The 22,352-nt window shown below is 40.8% G+C and overlaps 1 protein-coding gene and 1 pseudogene across 2 annotated transcripts; one reads left to right on the forward strand and one right to left on the reverse strand.

Annotated features, from left to right (window-relative positions):
• Positions 1-200: 200 nt before the first annotated feature.
• YIPF5 (Yip1 domain family member 5) lies at positions 201-22,086 on the reverse strand. Its single transcript, XM_002710278.6, has 6 exons — positions 21,981-22,086; positions 21,339-21,458; positions 7,839-8,011; positions 6,580-6,725; positions 2,865-3,046; positions 201-1,553 (listed from the first exon to the last, which is right to left on the reverse strand). The coding sequence occupies exons 2-6, from the start codon at positions 21,446-21,448 to the stop codon at positions 1,391-1,393; spliced, it is 774 nt and encodes a 257-aa protein (XP_002710324.1). The 5' UTR covers positions 21,449-21,458; positions 21,981-22,086; the 3' UTR covers positions 201-1,390.
• On the forward strand, positions 8,391-22,106 carry LOC149126093 (ribonuclease P protein subunit p14-like; annotated as a pseudogene). The gene is made up of 2 exons (XR_016235603.1): positions 8,391-8,413; positions 13,040-22,106. The product of XR_016235603.1 is annotated as a ribonuclease P protein subunit p14-like (transcript).
• Positions 22,107-22,352: the final 246 nt, after the last annotated feature.

Consider the following 22,352-nt stretch of genomic DNA (forward strand, 5'->3'; position numbering starts at 1 on the left):
GTAAGTTTGAAACTCAGCCCAAAACTACTTATTAGTAAAGGTGTTTTTCCAGAAGATTAAGGATTAATGAAGAAAACATATTAATGTGAGGCTAGTAATGAAAAAGTATGATTTTCTTTTAAGAAAAAGTTTTATTTATCTCAAACTCTTTTTAAAATTCTTGAAAACTTACTCTAAAAAAGAATCAATTACTACATTAGTTCGGTATTTCTTTTTATTTAGTCTGAGTCTGCACTTTAAAAAAAAGACAGCATTTTCCTCCCCATGCCTTTCTTGTAACTCCGAGCTTTTTCCACAGAGGCAGTTTCTTTAGAAAAAGCTTATGACCAACATACAGGATATATGGCATTTTCCTACAAATTCACTGGTGAGACAGCATGGCAACATAAAACAAATAAATTTAATACAAAGAAATAATGAAACTCAAAGTAAACTGCTTCTCATTTAATCCATTTTTTTCTATTATTAGATGATTTCCATGTTAAACCTCAGGCTAATGCTGGGAGTCAAAATCACAACCCCATTAAGAAAATGAGACATAGAGAACAGTGCTTTGGTGAAAGTAACTCAAACACACAATTAAAATTACTCGGGAAAACTTTAATTAATAAGCATTAAATGTACTTTACATTGATAACTGCAATACTGAAACTGCAATTTTAAATATTTCTCTCAAAAAGGTTAGTGATTTTCTTTTTCTAGGAAGGTGGAGACCGAAGTATGAGCATTAATGCAGCCAATCTAGCCATAATGGTTTAATTAACACTAGTATCTAAACAGGCATTCACATTTCATGTTTCCAATAAGATAGACTGTGAACTTCTGGTATCTTCAGCAAAACTTCCACAAAACTGGTTTACAGGAATCTCAAACATCTGAACTGTAAACTCATACACGTCTACAATGGATCTTTTTGTTGTTGTTGTTGCTTCAAGTGCACCTGACATGGGAAGACAGGCAATTTTTCTTTCCTAATTCCTTGGAAAAATATTTCTACAAGAAGTCTTGCGTCTTCTTTACTATGACTGAGTTTTTTTAAGAAAGATTATAAGCTTTGTGGTTGGTTTGATAAAAATCTATCAAAAACATCATAATACAATTTGCAAGGAAAAAAGTTGTTTCTCAAAGGCTGCAGGAACAGGAAAGAAATACCACTTCTTATTTGTATAAACAGAAACACTTAAAGCTAGTCACACTGCAGGAAAATCCAATATAGTGTTCAGAAGTTCTATAAAAATGAACAACAGATCCATATTCCTTCCACGGCTCCAATCGTAAACGTAAATCTGCATCAGAGTAGCGCGGCAGCAGCTTGCTGGTCCAATTTAAGAGTTCAAGGTCCTTTATGTGTATTTGGCCCACTGATGTCCATGTCCCAGGTAAATTCAGTTCAAAAGACGGAAATTAGGGCAAAGACTCCATATAACAAAGCACATGGATATGCCACTAAAAGCTGCTGTCCTTCCATGGCTAACGCAGAAATAAAAATTTTGGAAGCAGAAAAACTACACCATCCAATAATCCCAGCGGTGAGAATGACTCCTACCATACCTCTGAAACCATCAAAGAAAAGGGGGAGAAAGAAGAGCTGTGTAAGAACACTTCAAAATCCTCTTTGGGGGAAAAAAAGTATTTTAAATTCAGATGTAGACATATGCAGAAATAATCAAGAGGGTTTTCACACGTCAAAATGCACCTCTCAGTGACTTCAGGGATGCTGAGATTTCTTGGGATAAAAAGCTCACTAACAGTGACATTGTGCTCTTTGTGAATACAGGGTTTCTCAACCCTGGCACTGCTGACAACTGAGCTTGGATGTCTCTGTCATGGGGCTAACTACGTATGGCTGTGATGTTCAGCAGCACCTCTGATCTCTACCCTACAAATATCAGTAGCATTCCTGCCGCCCACAGCCATGACACCAAAACTGCCTCCAGATATTGCCAAATGTCTCCCAGGAAGCAAATCTGTTCCTGGTTGAGAAACACTGTTTACTAAGCAATAACTCTGGTGAAACTGAAATGTATCAGTTTTTAACAAATGAGAATGGTAAAGCAATTTTGGCAATGAAAATCCCAAACATTCTTATGTCAAGTAGGAACATGATAAAGCCATCATCTTGCCAAGTTTCTACTAAGATGCAAGCAGTTGGTATATGCACTTCTCCATTTGAACTTTCTAGGCGTAATTTTCTAAGTGTAAGGAAGCCTGATCACTGGCAGTGTCCAGGTCTAGCCACAAAGGGGAGTTTGAACAGTTGACAAAGGATTTGCATCAGCAGTTATTAGCCCTTTATTTCTAACCTAACCTAAAATATGATTTTAAAAATTACAAATATTTGAAGCTGCTTACAAGTACATCTGAGAACACAACAGACCAGTAATAGGCCTCTACTGGCAAAAAAAATATGTTTCGTTTTCAGTTAAACAGCTATCAAAGAGCTTCTTTATATATTTCTCATTCACACATTTGTCATATGCTCAACAGCTTCAAGAAATCAGATATGATCTAAAAAAAAACCAAACGTGGTAAGTATAATTTTAACACTAATGACATGAGCTTCTTCCATGTAATATTTAAGTTAACAACCAGAAATCTTGAATTCATTATTGTTATGACACAGGAAAACAAACACAAAACCAGTTACTTTCTTGATGAGCAGTAAAGGCAGAGATAGTATGAGGATTTTAAAATTTATTTTCATTCCCATTGTTTATCACCCAAAAGCATGTAGGAAAGTCTCTACATATAAGAAACATTACCTGATGTTTGCTTAACCAGTGATTTATCTCAAACTAATGATGAAATCAATCTTATTATACAGAACTGGTAACTCAAACTCCAAAATAAAGATCAGTACTTACTGCAAAGAAAATACAACTGCAAAGCTGGAAAGCAGGATCATGGGAAGAAGACAGTATCCCAGGACACTTGCCACACAACCAAATGAAACACCTGTCATACTCATTAAGTTCAATAAACAAAACATTCCTAGACATCCAATTGCACTGATCCCATACACATAGCCAAACTGGATTTTGCCAGCCTACAGGAAGAGAAAAGATTAAAGGTTAAAGGGCAAAGGACAATTACTTTTGGTCTTATTTCACCTAAAATGGTATATACCAAAGACATTTAACTCATGAGCATGAAAATCTACAGAGGTAAATATTCTTTACCCAAGGACAGTAAAAGATTGAGCAGTCTGGATTCTACACCCTTCTTTGAAGTATCACTTCCCTATACACAAACATTTGTTCTCTATTTTATACTTAGCACTTGAGTTTAAAATCTGGCATAAAACTAAGAGACAAAATCATGGTAAATAACCTAAAATAGATTCCTAAAAAGAACTCTGGTTGATTTTAAGTAAATCAACTAAGAGACAAGATGGAAAGTCATTCATAATGTTTGGATAACAGCCCATATCATTTGAAAGCCTTTAATTCAAACCAAATGCCCATTGGCAGGTATCATATTTTTACCAGCAGAAATATTTTAATCATTCACTTTCATTGGGGGTAGAAGACTTAGGGGAAAAGAATCCAGGATAAACAGGAAGTCACAATTCTTAGGGAAGGGAGAAGAAAAGGCAAAAGGAATATAATGGAAGATCTTCTCAGTCCTTCGATGAGGTAATACAAAAAAATTTTCTTGGGGGAATGAACCAGCAGATGGAAGATCTCTTTCTCTCTATCTCCTTCTCTCTATTAACTTTGCCTTTTGAATGAAGGAATAAATCAAAAAGTAGAAAAATCCCTGAGACTTCTCTTCTTAGATCAATATTTATCTGAAAATACTAGATTAAGAGTGAAGAAGTTTATTGATTCCTGCACTCATGCATGCAATAACACAATCTCATACTTCAGCAATGCTTTTACCTTTTCAAAGTCTCACATAATCTTTCTTTTTTTATCTCCACACAATCCTGTTAATTGGGCAGCAGAGGATTGTAATACTAGGATTATTATTTGAAGGGTTAAATAAGTTGGTCAAGGGGGCCAGTATTGTGCAACAGTGGATTAAGCCACTGCCTACAACACTGGCATCCATATGAGAACTGGTTCCAGTCCCAGCTGCTCTTCTTCCCATCCAGCTCCCTGCTAACGTGCCTGGGAAAGCAGTGGAGGATGGCCTGAATACTTGGGCCCCCGCCACCCACATGGGAGACTAGGCTGAAGTTCCAACCCCTTGGTTTTGGCTTGGCCAAGCCCCAGCTAATATGGTCATATGGAGAGTGAACCAGCCTATTTCTTCCTCTCTCAATACAACTCTGCCTTCCAAATATGTAAAAGAAATCTCTAAACAAAACAAAACAAAACAAAACAAAACGTTTGGTCAAGAACTGAGTATGTATGCTGAATTCAAGCATAGCTCCTCCAATTAAAAAATCTCATCTTCTATCCATTCCATCATTTATCTTTAATAATTCAGATACAACATAAAACAAAATGCGTACCTGGCACAGTGGTTACAATAACACCTGGGACACCATCATCCCTTATCAGACTGCCTGGGAACAGTCCCAGCTCTGCCCCAGGTTCCAGCTTCCTGTCTTCCTGTCAGTGTGCATCCTGGAGGCTGGAGGTGATGGCTCCAGCACCTGCCACTAATGTGGGAGACCTGGACTGAGTTCCCGGCTCCCGGGTATTTGGGCAGTGAACCAGTGGTTGGGAGTTCTGTCTACCCCTGTTCTTCTCAAATAAACAAAAATTGTAATTAGAAATGCAGACTGATAAATATTACTATAATATTTCTTTTTGCTTTCAATATGCTTTAACATTCTTTCAAAGGAGGGACAAAAACCTGTTGTCCTCCAATGTTTTAATTCATTAAAATAATACATAGGAGGGCCAGCCCTGTGGCTTGGCAGGTAAAGCCGCCGCCTGCAGTGCCGGCATCCCATATAGATACCGGTTCAAGTCCTGGCTGCTCCACTTCTGATCCAGCTCCCTGTTAATGTGCCTGGAAAAGCAGCAGAGGATGGCCCAAGGCCTTAGGGCTCTGCACCCATGTAGGAGACCCAAGAGAAGCTCCTGGCTCCTGGTTTTGTTTCAGCTCACCTCTGGCTGTTGCAGCCATTTGGGGAGTGAATCAGTTGATCCAAGACCTCTCTTTCTCTGTGCCTCTCTGTAATTCTACTTTTCAAATAAATAAATCTTTGACAGGCACAGTGGACAGTGAGAGAGAGAGACAGAGAGATACGTCTTCCTTTTCTGTTGGTTTACCCCTCAATGGCCACTGTGGCTGGCGCACTGAGGCAGGCACACCACGCTGATCCGAAGCCAGGAGCCAGGTGTTTCTCCTGGTCTCCCATGTGGGTGCAGGGCCCAGGGACTTGGGCCATCCTCCACTGCACTCCTGGGCCACAGCAGAGAGCTGGACAGGAAGAGGAGTGACTGGGACAGAATCTGGCGCCCTGACTGGGACTAGAACCCGGAGTGCCAGTGCCGCAGGTGGAGGATTAGCCTAATGAGCCGCAGTGCCGGCCTAAATAAATCTTTAAAAAAAATATACATAGGAAAATAACCATCAGCTCAGCAGCAAAACACCACACAAGTTCCAGAGATTAAAAATAAGCAAAATGCTATTATTTAAAAAAAAGATTAAAAGTTATCATTTATCAATCTCCAAGAAATATGAAGGAAGTCTAATGAAAAACTAAAGCCACATTTATTTATCTATTTTGTTTTTGTTTTTCCATAATACCTGGACTGTTTCTTGGAATAAAAAATGATTTTTAAAATACACTATCCAGGGGTCGGCACTGTGGCGTAGCAGGTAAAGCTGCTGCCTGCAGTACCGGCATGCTATATGGGTACCTCCACTTATGATCCAGCTCTCTGCTATGGCCTGGGAAAGCAGTAGAAGATGGCCCAAGTCCTTAGGCCTCTGCCTCCGTGTGGGAGACCCGGAAGAAGCTCCTGGCTCCTGGCTTCGAATTGGCACAGCTCCAGCCACATTGTGGCCAATTGGGGAGTGAACTAGCGGATGGAAGACCTCTCTCTCTGCCTCTCCTTCTCTCTTTGTGTAACTCTTTCAAGTAAATAAATAAATAAATTAATTAAAAACTCTTCTGTAAAAAAAAAAATAAAATACACTATCCAATTCTTACTACTGATAGAGAATTGATGTAATAGGCATAAGTTCAAACAACTCAATACTATTCAAAACACATCAAAACTTAGTAAGCAGAATTTCTAAACTGGCTTTTGAAGGAACATTTAATGCTTGGTTCTTTAATCTCAAATTGAGAGCTAGAAACTAAACCTTCAACCAGTGGGGTTGGCGCTTAGTACAGCAGTTTTTATACCGCTTAGGATGCTCACATCCCACATCAGCATGCCTGGGTTTGAATCTCTGCTCTGTTTCCAACTCCAGCTTCATGCTAACGCATGCCCGGGAAGGCAGCAAGTAACGGCTCAAGTACTTGTTGTCAAACATGTGGGAGAAAAGGATTGGACTTGGGTTCCTGGTTTCAGCCCATCGCAGCTGCAGCTACTGAAGGCATTTGGGAAGCAAACCAGTGGATAATCTGTCTATCTCTTTGTTTTTCAATATAATTAAAAAAAATCTTACCAGTAATAATGTTGCTCCAAAGGCAAGGCAAAAAACCATTGGTCCTGCCAAGTCTGTTTCATTCATGATGCTACCATCTGCTACTTTTAATGGATGCAACACTGTAAGTGTTTTTTGCCAGATGTGGTCAAAATTGATTCCCAACTCTAAAAGAAAAGAAAATAAGGAAGTCAGTTAATATTCGTGATACAATTTAATATACCAGAACTTGTGTTGGAACAGGATACAAAATAAAAGATCTAACAGCAAAAGAGGATCGATCAATACTGGATATGATGTGATATCATTAATATCACTGTACAGTTTGTGGTGCTTCTCCCACAACTATCTGATTTCTGGATTGGTGATGGAAAAGAATACAGACACGATGAAACAGACATCATTACTTATTCAACACTGACTGGTTAGAAAAGAGGGGTCAACAGTAAAGAATTCTTCACTGGTGGAATCAGGAATATATAAAGGCCCCATGAAACTGTATACAAAGCTATGTCTATTCGCATGTGTGCACTTTTCTGAGAAGTCTCCACAACTTTATTTGCCTTTTAAAGGGGGTCCCCCCTTTTTTTCCAAGAGGTGATCTCTCTCCCTGAAAAAAAAAGCTCAGAACTAGTATTTTATAAGGATTAGAATTAGACTCTTTTTTGAAAATGACTATTTTTCAGTGATGTCAAAGGTTCCACCAGTTTATTTCCATGTAGAATAATCAATATCATATTATTTCCTTTCACTTCTGATGACAGAAATTAATAATCTAAAGTAAATGTTCAGATACTGACATACTTTACTATCAGTTTAAAAGATCTACTAAAAATCTGGTCCTTGCTGGCCCAATATGATTTCACATACAGTTTTTTTAAAATGAGTTACTTAGAAGAAAAGTTTCTTCTACAACATCATTTTTTTCTAAGTCCCAGGTTTTCAATTCTGTGAATCTGTCAATGAAATTTATTTCTAAATTACCATAAGCAGTATATTTACTGTTCAATTTAAGTCTTTATAGGTGTCTATAAAGGATAATGGGACATAACGGGTTAAAAAAAAGGATAATTTCTCCAAATTAAAATGTACTTTCACTGACTAGCTAGATACTATAAAGTTTTGAGCATCGCTGATCCACAGACTTCAGATTTTCAGATTAGAAATGCTCAGCTTGTAAACTCTACGCAAGTATTCCAAAATCTGAAACACTTCTGGTGCCAAGCATTTTGGACAAGGGATATTCACTCTGCACTATCCAAGGCGACAATCAATCCTACCTTCTAATAAAGGTGGTTCATCCTCGAAGTTGTTCCCATAGAATGTCTGGGGAGTAGATGGGGTATACGTCTGCGCTGGCTGGAAAATCTGCCCGGTGTATGGCTGTTGTGGCTGCATCATGTCTGGAGGGACAAATCGGCCTTGCTGCGAGTAGTCGTAGCCAGCATACTGTCTGTAAATCAAAGGAAGGTCAATCGCTAACAACCATTGGGATACCCCAATAGTTGGTATCCTTTAAATTCCAAGTGACAGAAAATCTCAGTCATGCAATTCCTAGGACCTCAACTTTTCAAGCTTTTTGTTAAATACATATACAAGGTGGCTGAATGATTACTAAATCAAGATAATCACTTGCAATGAGACGTCAGCTGTTTTACAGAGAATCTTCCTGATGATGCTGATACCCACTTTGCGGTACCTAAGCACTTCACTAACTACTAAACTTTTAAATACTAGGTCAACTTCAACAAGCATCAAATATAAAATCTCACCTATTTTTCTCCCTGGTGAGTGTACATAAAATAAAAAAAAAATCCAGTGAAATAAAATATATGCCTAAGACTGTGAATGTAAGGTAAGAATGACAAACTTTGCCTGTAATTTGCTATTATAATATGGATATCTATTGGATCATCATTCTTCTTCAAATCTTCAGAGTATATTATTTTTGCAAGTACAAACTTCCTTAAGAGCCATCAATTTCAAAGCAGACTGCAATAAATTACACTTATGTTTTGTGAAATACATAACAAAACATTACTAGTACCAACTGCACTGGAATAGGGTTTTAACTTTTTCAAGTAGTTGTATATCTACTGTCTCATTTGACATGCATTACAGCAACTATATATCAGAGAGAGAGCCCTCAATATGGCTATTTTAATGACAAGAGGGGACAGAAGAATACTGAGGCCTCATCTTTAAATTCCTGTTTTACTATGTTCTCGAATAATATGACCTGTCTACTAGTGCGACTAATCTAATTTTATAGTAAAAAATGCATAAATAAAATAATTATTTTAAAATATATTTTTAAGAAAGTTAAGGCTGAGAAACCTTAGAGACGCTTTAGTCTATTTTTTACAATTTTACTGTTGTGCTTTAGAAATATATAAAAAATGTGCTTTTAAAATTAAAGCCAATGTTTAAATTAATTGAAAATCTTGTCAAAAGCAAATCAAACTAATGGTGTGTTTTCAGATGTACACACCCCTCTGGAGATTCCAATGTGACTGCCAAGACTAACCATATTAGCCCAAAACATGCTTTAAAAAAGTACTATTCATTTTTCTGGCTATACAACGTAGAATTCTCTGTAGCATTATTTTAACAGCATAAAACTGGGGGGAAAACAATATAAATAATAATCAGTAAACACCTTGTGATATGGACATACAATAGTAATCTATGAACCTGTTAAACTGCAATAAAAAAAAAATTCCGAACTCTACTAAGAGACTATTGGAACTCATAGAGGAGTTTGGCAAAGTGGCAGGATATAAAATCAACGCACAAAAATCAACAGCCTTTGTATATACAAGTAATGCCATGACTGAGAAAGAACTGCTAAGATCAATCCCATTCACAATAGCTACAAAAACAATCAAATACCTTGGAATAAACTTAACCAAGGACGTTAAAGATCTCTACGATGAAAATTACAAAACCTTAAAGAAAGAAATAGAAGAGGATACCAAAAAATGGAAAAATCTTCCATGCTCATGGATTGGAAGAATCAACATCATCAAAATGTCCATTCTCCCAAAAGCAATTTATAGATTCAATGCAATCCCAATCAAGATACCAAAGACATTCTTCGCAGATCTAGAAAAAATGATGCTGAAATTCATATGGAGGCACAAGAGAGCTCGAATAGCTAAAGCAATCTTGTACAACAAAAACAAAGCCGGAGGCATCACAATACCAGATTTCAGGACATACTACAGGGCAGTTGTAATCAAAACAGCATGGTACTGGTACAGAAACAGATGGATAGACCAATGGAACAGAATTGAAACACCAGAAATCAATCCAAACATCTACAGCCAACTTATATTCGATCAAGGATCTAAAACTAATTCCTGGAGCAAGGACAGTCTATTCAATAAATGGTGCTGGGAAAACTGGATTTCCACGTGCAGAAGCATGAAGCAAGACCCCTACCTTACACCTTACACAAAAATCCACTCAACGTGGATTAAAGACCTAAATCTACGTCCTGACACCATTAAGTTATTAGAGAACATTGGAGAAACCCTTCAAGATATTGGCACAGGCAAAGAATTTCTGGAAAAGACCCGGGAGGCACAGACAGTCAAAGCCAAAATCAACTATTGGGATTGCATCAAATTGAGAAGTTTCTGTACTGCAAAAGAAACAGTCAGGAGAGTGAAGAGACAACCAACAGAATGGGAAAAAATTTTGCAAACTATGCAACAGATAAAGGGTTAATAACCAGAATCTACAAAGAGATCAAGAAACTCCACAAAAACAAAACCAACAACCCAATTAAGAGATGGGCCAAGGACTTCAATAGACATTTTTCAAAAGAGGAAATCCAAATGGCCAACAGGCACATGAAAAAATGTTCAAGGTCACTAGCAATCAGGGAAATGCAAATCAAAAGCACAATGAGGTTTCACCTCACCCCGGTTAGAATGGCTCACATACAGAAATCTACCAACAACAGATGCTGGCGAGGATGTGGGGAAAAAGGGACACTAACCCACTGTTGGTGGGAATGCAAACTGGTCAAGCCACTATGGAAATCAGTCTGGAGATTCCTCAGAAACCTGAATATAACCCTACCGTTCGACCCAGCCATCCCACTCGTTGGAATTTACCCAAAGGAGTTTAAATTGATAAAGAAAAAAGCGGTCTGCACCCTAATGTTTATTGCAGCACAATTCACAATAGCCAAGACCTGGAACCAACCTAAATGCCCATCAATGGTAGACTGGATAAAGAAATTATGGGATATGTATTCTTTAGAATACTATACCGCAGTAAGAAACAACGAAATCCAGTCATTTGCAACAAAATGGAGGAATCTGGAACACATCATGCTGAGTGAAGTAAGCCAGTCCCAAAGGGACAAATACCATATGTTCTCCCTGATCGGTGACAACTGACTGAACACCAAAAAGGAAACCTCCTGAAGTGAAATGGACACTATGAGAAATGGTGACTTGATCAGCATAGCCCTGACTGCTAATGGACAACTTAATACATTATCCCTCATAGTATTTTTTTTTTTGTCTGTTCTACTTAATATGACTGGTTTAATTCTGTAATTATCACACAGTTATTCTTAAGTGTTGAAAATTAACTGAAATGTGATCCCTGTTAAACATAAAAGTGGGAATAAGAGAGGGAAGAGATGTATAATTTGGGGCATGCTCGGGCTGACTTGCCCCAATTGGTAGAGTTGGAAACATACCAGGGGATTCCAATTCAATCCCATCAAGGTGGCATGTGCCAATGCCATCTCACTATTCCAAGTGATCAATTTCAGTTCACAATTGATCATAATGAAAGGACTAAGAGTCAAAGGGAGCACATAAACAAGTCTAGTATCTGCTAACACTAACCGATAGAATAAATAAAGGGGAGAGTGATCCAACATGGGAAGTGAGATACTCAGCAGACTCATAGAATGGCGGATGTCCTAAATAGCACTCTGGCCTCAGAATCAGCCCTAAAGGCACTTGGATCTGGCTGAAAAGCCCATGAGAGTATTTCAGGCATGGAAAGCCAAGACACTCTGGCAAAAAGATCTCTGTGAGTGAGATCCCAGTGGAAAGAACAGGTTTTCAAAGAGGGAGGTGCCTTTCTCTGAAGGGAGGAGAGAACCTCCACTTTGACTATGACCTTGTCTAAACAAGATAAGAGTCGGAGAACTCAAGGGGCTTCCATAGCCTTAGAAACTCATGACTGGTGCATAGGGAGATTACTGATGCCATAAACAGGAGTGTCAATTGGTAAAGTCAACAACAGGAGTCACTGTGCACTTACTCCTCATGTAGGATCTCTGTCCTTAATGTGCTGTACACTGAGGCTTAATGCTATAACGAGTACTCAAACAGTATATTTCACTTTGTGTTTCTATGGGGGTGCAAACGATTGAAATCTTTACTTAATGTACACTAAACTGATCTTCTGTTAAAAAAAAAAAAAAGAAACTATCAATTCCCAACTTGACTCTCACTGGGATTAAACATGACAATAGGTCTGATCTGATTTCATCATCATTTAAAAAAAAATCATCTATTATTTTTCACTTTATGTTTCTGTGTGGGAACAAACTGTTGAAATCCTTACTTAAGGTATACTAAGCTGATCTTCTGTATACTAAGATAATCGAAAATGAATCTTGATGTGAATGGAAGGGGAGAGGGAGTGGGAAAGGGGAGGGTGGTGGGTGGGAGGGACGGTATGGGGGGGAAAGCCATTGTAACCCATGAGACGTACTTTGGAAATTTATATTCATTAAATAAAAGATTAAAAAAAAAAAAATTCCGACGATCCTACCTTACAGGGGTGTGGCATTTTGTTCTATATTTGTATTTTCTCAGTCTTTTTGGTATGCAAAGATGTTCCCTTCTATTTACACACAAGTGAGCAACAAAAATACACATGTATCCCTGATAGGGCTAGCTAAACTAAGACAATAATCAACATTTCCTGACTTAGTACAAGACACTATTGTGCTGATCCTTGTTATCAGAAGTTCACTTCTTAGTCTATGAAATCTGCAAAAACTCCATGTGGAGGTTTCTACAATCTGCTTCAACTCTATTTTAATGTCTGAGAGACAACATGTCTGTAATAGAAAACCAAGAAGAGCATAGACAAAACTCTTTGGTCTGAGGATTGCTTTACACTGTTAAATTTATTAAAAACTCCAAAGTGTTTTATTTATGTGGATTACTAGTTATTAATATTTATATTAGAAATTAAAACAGATCTTTAAATGAATTCCTTTAAACAACACATATTACATCTCAGCATACACATTTTTTATGAAAAAACTATTTTCAAAAAAATAAGATGGAGAAGGGGCGGTGTAGTTCAGGGGAAGCAGCTACTGGAGGTGCCTGTGGGCTCCAGCCGATCGTCCTCGCAGCACTGGGTGGCCAGGAGGACTGAGCGGGCCCAGAGGACAGTGTGCTGGGTGTACCACGTGATCAGCACTGGAAAGGGTGCCAGCCCCAGCGGCCACATATCAAAGAGTAGTATACAAAAACCCCTCTGAGTACCACTACATGAAGGACTGCCTGACTTTCAAGAATGCGGAGTTGGACTGAATGGCGCACAGCTCAAGCAGCTGCTTGTTTCAGCCCTGAAGGAGCTGTCTGGGGAGGCTGACGGCTGCCTCGCCCATAGACGTCCTAACCTATGAAGAGAAGACTTCCTCAGCCATCTTGAGAATATGCAGCAGCAGTCTTGTCAAATTGTGGAGCTCTTTGACCTTGTTAGGATCCTATAAAGGCGAAAAGTGCTTTCAGAGGGACTCAGGTGCCTCCATTTCTCCATGCCTCACCTGGTAACAGTAGGGAACTCGGATTGGATGGCAATACCAAGTGAAGACACCTTCCGCTCTCAAAATATTCTTTGGTGCCTGCCATCTGAAGGCAGAAGCAAGCCATGAACCCCAGTGGATGCAATTTGTGGGTGCTGTTGATGTTCCCCATGATCTGCAGCCCACGCCTCTGGTAAGCTCCAGCGGAGCATCTGCCTGAATCACCCTGTGCTGAGCATGCGCTGCAAGCATGTGCACCTCAGAGTGGGAGCCCGGTAGCAACTGAGCGGGGCTTTCACACAGAGCGACGAAGCTGCCTTCTCGGAATTATGGGAGACACCAATCCTCTGCATGTAAACGAAGAGTTTGCAAAACACACCAAGTTTGGGAAGACGATTGTGCATGGGGTGTTGATCACTGGACTTATCTCAGCGTTCCTGGGCACAAAGATGCTAGGGCCCAGCTCTGTGTTTCCCAGGAAATTCACTTTCCAGTGCCTTTATATGTCAGAGGTGTTTTGGCGTCTGCGGAAGTGACGAAACTGAAGCGGTGCATTGCTATCACTGCAGTGGAAGTGCAGTGGTTAAAGTCATGGTCCCAGAAGCTCCCAGATCCTGAAGTAGGTGTGTAAAGGCGAAAGTTCAAACCCAAAAGCTGCAGTTAGTAAAAAGCGCCTGGCGAAACAGGTCTGTCACTCTTCCCCAGGGGTCGCCTGTGTACAAATGTGCGCTTTCCAGCTTGGCTGCAAGCACCACAGGCCAGAGTGTGTGCCCCATTCCATCATCTGCCAAGACTTGCAAACTAAAAAACTACTGGCAAGGCTATTTATCTAAGGCTCAGCTCTGTGAATTTCAAACCTAGATGTGCGTTAGTTAACACTTGTGTGCCCCTGTCTGTGTAGAAGTTTCTCACAGACTTGACAACTGGCATTCAATAATACAAGGTGGGTCATTTCTGAACTTCTGCTCTTTAACAGGCAGTATTCTTAGGCCCTGGTTTTTAGTTATTTTGGCGTCAGAGTTCATAAATGTTACTGTTTACACGAAGATGACTTCTTGTCAACCTTCAGTGAGACTCACCTTTCAGGTTTCCTGTTACTGGAGAAGGGTTCATGTGCAGACTTGGACTTGGTTGTGAAAACTGCCTGATTTATTAAGTGGTAGGGACACACACCACGTGGGGTCAACGTGGGAGGTAATGGACACAGAGAAGTAGACGTGGGGCTGCTCTGGGTCTGAGATCAGTGTGCTGTTTGTTTAAAGCTGCCCTGCTCACAGCTGAACATGGAACAGGCAAGTGTTTTAGGGTGATAGGCAATCTCTATTAGTACTCTGGGATAGATAAGCAATGCAAAGTTTTCATTTTAGGAGTCCAGATTTTTGCTCTTAAAAATGTGCCTGTGCTTCCTGTTATATAAACACATGCTTGTAGGTAGGTAGGTAGGAAGGAAGGAAGGAAGGATGAAGCCCATGAATGCCAAATTCTTAAGAGTTTGGGAATACTGAAGGGGAAACATGCCTAATGTGTTAATATTAAGTGCTTAGCACCAATACCACCAATGTTTTAAAATAAAGACGAGAGCCTACAGCAGCCTCCAAATGGTCCACCTGTATTCATTCGTCTTCAGACGCTAACTCTGACTGCTGCTAGATATTCTGATCAAGAAGATCATGTGTAACTGGTTGGTTTTGCCAGATTTCCTGAGAAAGAGATTTTCCTCCTGCTGGTGGTTAAGTAGATTTTTAAATTGTGGATTTTTTTTTTTTTTTTACAAAAAAGGGGAGCAGTTGAATACATTACTAGAAATAATCATTCTAGTCACTAGAGGGCAGGGATGCATATAAAGTGAATACTTTTAAACAGCTCGTCCCTGTGGCGTAGCGGTTAAACCACTGCCTGCCGTGCTGACATCCTATATAGGTGCCAGTTTAAGTCCCAGCAGCTCCACTTCCAGTCCAGCTCCCTGCTAATGTACTTGGGAAAACATAAGATGGCCCAAACGGCTGGGCCCCTGCACTCATGTGGGAGACCTGGATGAAGCTCCTGGCTTCGACCTGGCCCAGCTCTGGCCATTATGGCCATTTAGGGTATGAACCTATGGATGGAAGATTCTCTGCCTCTCCCTCTCTGTAACCTGTTAAAATAAATATTTTTTTTAAATTGTTTAATACTATTCCACGTTCCAGTTTATGAAGGTGGGAAGAAAATACTCAAGTCTACATGAGGAACAAGCATACTGTTCTGAGTCTTGGAATGGGCAGCGCATATAGGCTCAGATGCACCTAAAGAAGACATTTATAGGTAAACTACCAGATGTTCCAAGAATGTTACAATATCAAAAACAAGAGGGAACTCCAGACCAAGACTGCTCCTGTAGAACTCATTCCTTGGGCTTGGCAGCAGCCTTAAAAGCACTAAGTTCACAAATGGAGAGTGAAGTAATCGCCAGCATCAATACTCACAGTTGACAGTTTTCAACACCCAGGGAGCCACTTTTCTGCATTGATGCTAATCCTTGAAACAACTCTGTGAAGTTAATGTCCTGTTTGACAGGCATGGAGTTAGAACGATGCTGTGTGACTTGCCCAGGGTTGTACCACTAATATGTGCTAGAGGTGGGGGTTCCAGCATGCCCATGTGGCCTTGTCTGGTTTCCAGGCCGTTCTTTTGCCATCACCCTGTGGATCTTACAACGTTTCCATTAGTGGAACACTGTTATTTTCTATAATGGTGTCTTGTTATGTGGCATTAAAGGCAATAAATTGGGAAAAAAATGGAGAAAAGTGGTACTTTATTATATTTCTGGAAATTCCATCAATAGCTAGTTTAACAGAAGACATTCTTGTATCTGTTTATGCATTCAATCTGTTCTGAAAGTCTAGTGTTGCAGACATACAGATGGAAAAACTTCTCTGATTCTCTTGAAGTTTTATTTGTGCTACATCACAAAACAAAAATAAAGTACATGGGGCTGGTGCTGTGGCACAGCAAATTAAAGCTCTGGCCTCCAGCACAGGTACTTGGCATTTCATAAGGGTGCCAGTTCAAATCTTGGCTGTTCCACTTCCAATGTAGCTCCCTACTAATGCATGTGGGAAAGCAGTGGAGGATGGCCCAGGTGCTTGGCCCCCTGCACCCACATGGGAGACCTGGAAGAAGTTCCTGGCTCCTGGATTCAGGCCAGCTGAGTCTCAGTCATTGTAGTTACTTGGGGAGTGAACCAGTGGATGGAAGATCTCTCTCTTTAACTCTGCCTTTCAAAAAAAAAAATAAAATAAATCTTAAAAAAGTAGTTTTAAAAATTTAAGCTGCAAAACAGAATTGCAAACAGCATGAAGATAATTTTTAGACCTGTTAAATTAAAACATATTGAACTACCTTGCTCTTTGAATGAATTATTTATCAGTGCATGATTTTATAATACCATGCATTAGCCATTTAGAAAATACTAGTATGTTAGGTCTATCTTCCAAATATTAACACAATTCTACAATTAAAAAATAAAATTCCATTTGTTAGAATCACCATGGCTCCTATCAGAAAAATGTTAATTACTGGAAAGTTGGCAAATTACAGTGATGAATTCAAGTCTTTCAAAATCCTCATTTTGTGTGAAAACTTGAATGTGACCACTGGTAACACATATTTTCAGCTGTTTGCCTCAGAGTGACAGGTTCAGGTCATTCACGTTTAAGAAAAAAATCTGCCAAATACTCAAGTCTGAACAGCCAATGTCTCTGTGGCAGCTGTTTTTGCTTTTTTAAAGATTTATTTGTTTGAAAAGCAGAGTGACAGAGACAGAGACAGAAAGAGATCTTTCATCTGCTGATTCATTCCTCAAATGGCCACAATGGCCAGGAGTAGACCAGGCCGAATCAGGAGCCTGGAACTCTACATGGTCTCCCATGTTGGTGGCAGGGGCCCAAGCACTTGGACCACCTTCTACTCCTTTCTCAGGCACATTAGCAGGGAGCTAGCTAAGAAGTGGAGCAGCAAGACTTGAACCAATACTCATATGGACGCCAGCGTCACAGCAGGGACTTAACCCACTGCACCACAACGCTGGCCCCAGGGATTGTTCCTAAAAGCAAAAATGGTTTTTACGAAAGAGCAGCTAGTTCAGCTTGCAACTCAAATTGCTCAAGTGCTCTTCCTGTAGAAAATCGTCACCCTTTGGTATGTGATAGAAGTGTTTATGACCTTCCCATTTTTGTCACACAGAATATTAAAGAAATGTGTATGCTCAAGGGTCAGAATTTAGTAAAACCACAATTCTTACTGTTCGATCAGGAAAAAACTTAAATACAACCCACTCCAACAAGCATGTGATGATGAAGAATACAACAACTACTACAGCTATTTGATATCACTGCCTTGATTCAGTCTCAAGGAGCAGCAATTTTTATCAACCAGTGCTTTTGCAACATCAAACTTAAAACAAAGTCAGTCTTAGTCCTGTTTGAAAATAACTTTTGACCTTAGAGGCTTCCTCTAGGTCTCAAGGGCCCTCTGGGGTCTGCAGTCCACAAGTGGAGAACCACTGATATGGAACAGTAAATCTTAAGTACAGAAGAAAAACACTGTTAGCAACTGACCATTTCAAAGGTGGTCCTATCGGTCCACTTTAAAGATGCAATGAGAGAAAGACAATGTGGACTTTTACTATTTTTCTTTTCTGGTAGGAACTGTTCCTGACACACTACTGTTGGTTTTAAACCAAAAAGTGGTATGGTAAATATGATCATTACAAATTAAAGCACACTTCCACAGCAGGAAGAGGAGCATTTACCAAATCAGTACTCTCCTACGTACTCTGTACCATCAATAACCACAGAGCTTCTTCATATACTGGTTGGCTACTGTTAAGTTTGTGAAAGTTCTCAAGTATTTCATAAAGGTATCATCAGTTAAGTTGAAGATGAGAACACAACACCTTTTAATTCTTAAAAATATGTGACTAATAGTACTATATATTTTATAAGCATATCCACAATGCACTGCGCAGGATTTGTTCAATATGATTTTTTTTGGAGGGTGGGGAGACGGTATATGGACATAGAAATGATACCTGTGACATACCCACAGAAGAAACTGCAAAATACTAACGCTCACTTTATGCACTAATGTAGAATTATGGACTAAGTCAAGTCAAACTTTTTTTTTTTTTGACAGGCAGAGTGGACAGAGAGACAGAGAGACAGAGAGACAGAGAGAAAGGTCTTCCTTTGCCGTTGGTTCACCCTCCAATGGCCGCCGCGGCCAGCACGCTGCGGCCAGCACACCGCACTGATCCGAAGGCAGGAGCCAGGTGCTTATCCTGGTCTCCCATGGGGTGCAGGGCCCAAGCACTTGGGCCATCCTCCACTGCACTCCCGGGCCACAGCAGAGAGCTGGCCTGGAAGAGGGACAACCGGGACAGAATCCGGCGCCCCGACTGGGACTAGAACCCTGTGTGTCGGCGCCGCAAGGCGGAGGATTAGCCTAGTGAGCCATGGCGCTGGCCTAAGTCAAGTCAAACTTGAAGACAACTGAAGCAGTATACTATTTCAACCTAGATTTTCTGCAACAGAGAGCTAGAAATTATAAGCTGATTTTCGCTAACAAGCCAGCAAAACAAGTAATTCCTTAGCAAGCTAAGAAGGAGACTGAAGTGGCAGTGATGTTACATGGAGGAAACTTCGTCAGTCATAAAGCAGTGCTTCCTGGCATGTGATTTGTTTGGAATGGAACTGTGAGAATGGTTAGCAACAGACTCAACTGGTGGGTGAAGAACTGAAATGAGCCCATTTACAAATGGATTGCGAGGCTACCCCCTTTCAGCGATCCAAACAAGGACGAGATACGAAAGAAAAGACAGATAAACCTAGCAGGTTGCAATGTAAATGCAGTAGTTTTGTTGCATCTGATCATGGAGATCATTTGGCTAAAGAGACAGGCTCTCCAAAGCACTACTGCTGCTAGAAACAAGGATTTACCTTGTGTGCTCTGGCCAAACCTACAATCAACACAGAGCAATTAAGATTATACAATATTATACAAAAAGATACAAGAGGTGAATACATGAATGTTCATTTCTTAGTTGTGTGTGTGTGTGTGTGTGTGCAAACTGTTGAAGTCTTTAGTATAGAGTTGCTCTTCTGTACATAAAGTTATGTAAAAATGAATCTTAACGAAGAATGGGATGGGAGAGGGAGTAGGAAGTGGGACGGAAGTGGGGGTGGGAGGGTGGGTATGGGGGGGAAGAATCACTGTTTTCCTCAAGTTGTACCTATGAAATTTGCATTCATTAAATAAGAGTTTTTTTTAAAGAATTCTCAGTATAGTTTTTTTCAACTGTGCCAAGCTAATTGACTGAAAGAGATAAATCTTCATTGACACATTGAGAATTTCAGAAATTAAAAAACATAATTCATAGATAAAAGGGTACTTCAAAAAGTATGTGAAAAAATGCGATAGAAAGACAAGTTTATTTTGGTGCAAAAAAAAAAGAGAGGCCAGCGCTGTGGGTAAAAGCCCTGGCCTGAAGCGCACGTATCCCATGGGGGCGCCGGTTCTAGTCCAGGCTCTGCTGCTCCTCTTCTGATCTGGCTCTCTGGCCTGGGAAAGCAGTAGAAGATGGCCCAAGTCTTTGGGCCCTTGCACCCGTGTGGGAGACCCAGAGGAAGCTCCTAGCTCCTGGCTTCAGATCGGCACAGCTCTGGCCGTTGCAGCCATCTGGGGAGTGAACCAGCAGATGGAAGACCTCTCTCTCTGCTCTACTTCTCTCTGTAACTCCTTCAAATAAATAAAATAAGTCCTAAAAAAAAAAAAATGAAATCCATGAATACTTTTTTTACATGCACTTCCAGGAATATTTGAAGACTTCACATAGCAGGTATTTTAACATACTCTCATTGTTCCACGTGCTTTAGACTTGATCGAACCACTTAAGGAGTCGGGGGGTTGGTTACATGAAGGATAGCCTATCCAAGACAGATCAGAGACAGAGGCTGATTTTGATTTCCTATTTTTCTAATTCTTGGGCTCTTCATTCAAATTTATAAACTCAGACACATTCTATTACTGCACGTTGCTCAGAGACTGACTGGGGTACACAACCTTTCCTTGCCCTTATCCTGGGATATTCTTCATTACAGGAACCACAGATGAACATAGGATGACATATGACTTGTCTCACATTATATGCGCACTTCTAAGGGCATTTAAGTGGATGTATGCATGTATTCCCAGGTAACAGGCCCAATTTTCACGAGATTCTTAAAGGAACCAATCCAAGCAATCTTGGAAACTCCTTCATCTGACAAGAGGCTGACAAAATTTCTTCTAAGTTCTAAGACACTATAAGTACAGTGTCCTAGAAGGAACTGGTAGAAAGCCTTCAACTACTGTATTTTGGTTGCAACTCACTATGATAAAAAGATCTTTTTTGTTTTAGGCAAGTCTTAAAGGGTTGGAGGCCCTCCCAACCTGAAACAGGTAACTTACAAGCTACTAACCATAATATTCATCATGTTTCAGTACCAGTAATAAACATGATAAGTTGCTATATTAAAATCACCTAATGACTCACAATAAGGAGCCACCCCATTAAGCAGTGTCACTAAGCATTTTCAACCAGCACTGATAAAGTCCAAATGTTGGACTTGCTGACTACCAAACCATCAAAAGATCTTAATTTTTAACTGGTCCTGTGGACAAACTAGCCTATCTTCTGGGCATGTAAAACTCCCATGTTCATCTACATACTACTGTTCCACTCAATCACATCGTAAGATCCAGCCGAAGATACCAAACTCTAAATAAGGCAATTCCTTCAAACCCAAACCAGAGTCACAGATTTCGCTGGGAGTCGGGAAAGTATGCAAAATCACATTCTCAAAAGGGGACACACGTGCACGCATTCAATTTTAGGCAGAACACTGAATAGATGCTTTCACTGCACTGCAGGCCAAATAAATTGTGAAACTTGAAAAGTTACTTGCTGTAGGGTCCTCCACTTCCTCCATAATCATAAGACGGCTGCGACTGGTCATCAATGCTGTAACTTGTCTGGTAGAAATCCGTGTTCAAGTTATCAAAGCCTGACATGGCAAACGATCTGCAATGGAAGGAAAAGGAGGGGAAATGCTATGAACATCCAAGGTCCCACCGAAATCGCTCCTGGCACTGTGCTCCAGCAAACGCCCCTAGAAGGCAACAAACGTCTCTTCCGTACTACGAGGGAGCAACTGCAGGGCAGCCTGGGAGAAGGACCAAAGAAAGCGAGGCGCCTCTACTTCAAGGAGCTGAAATGCCTTCGGTTAGGGAAGGGCTCACGGGAAGAGCTGTTCCACCGGAGTCTACATCAGCCACGAGCAAAGCTTATTCCTCACCTCGGTACAGCGCTTTACAGCTAACAACACGGCTGCCGCCTTGCAAAACGGACAGCGGGCCGCCGGGGAGGAGATGCAGACTCCCGCAAGGTCGCCCTGAGATGCAGGGACCGCGTCAGAGCAAAGACCTAAAGGGGAGCGAAGGTCCCAGCTAAAGGACCGGGGCGCGGCGCCGAAAGCCGGCAGCACAGCGAGCTGCGTCGGTGCGGGAAGACGCCGCACACGGTGCCGCGGTCTGAGGCACTTACCAAACGCAGAGACGGCGGCAGCAGCGGCAGTTCTAACTCCAGGAGCCTCAAATACTCCCCAAAACTCAATTTCAGAGCCTTCACTGGCCCCGTTGCTACGTGTCACAAGGCTAAAGAACCACTTCCGGGGCACGCCCGCTCGCTCGCGCAGGCGCCTTGACAGGCTCGGTTTTCTCTTCTTTGGTTGGATACTAGGCGGGCAGAGGGAGGCGGAATTCCCGAGATGCGCGTGCGCAATACCGATTGACTGGTCCTGTGATGGGCCAAAGGTAAGAGGGAAAGTGCTTCCGGCAGCCGGGTTACCGGCGGAGGCAGGAAGGCGCAGGCGCAGCAATTGCAGCTTGCTGGGCGGGAGGGAGAATACCTCAGTAG

This window comes from Oryctolagus cuniculus, chromosome 6 (assembly GCF_051225735.1).
Source record: "Oryctolagus cuniculus isolate XC-2025 breed Fujian yellow rabbit chromosome 6, ASM5122573v1, whole genome shotgun sequence".
In the NCBI taxonomy this organism is placed as follows: domain Eukaryota; kingdom Metazoa; phylum Chordata; class Mammalia; order Lagomorpha; family Leporidae; genus Oryctolagus; species Oryctolagus cuniculus.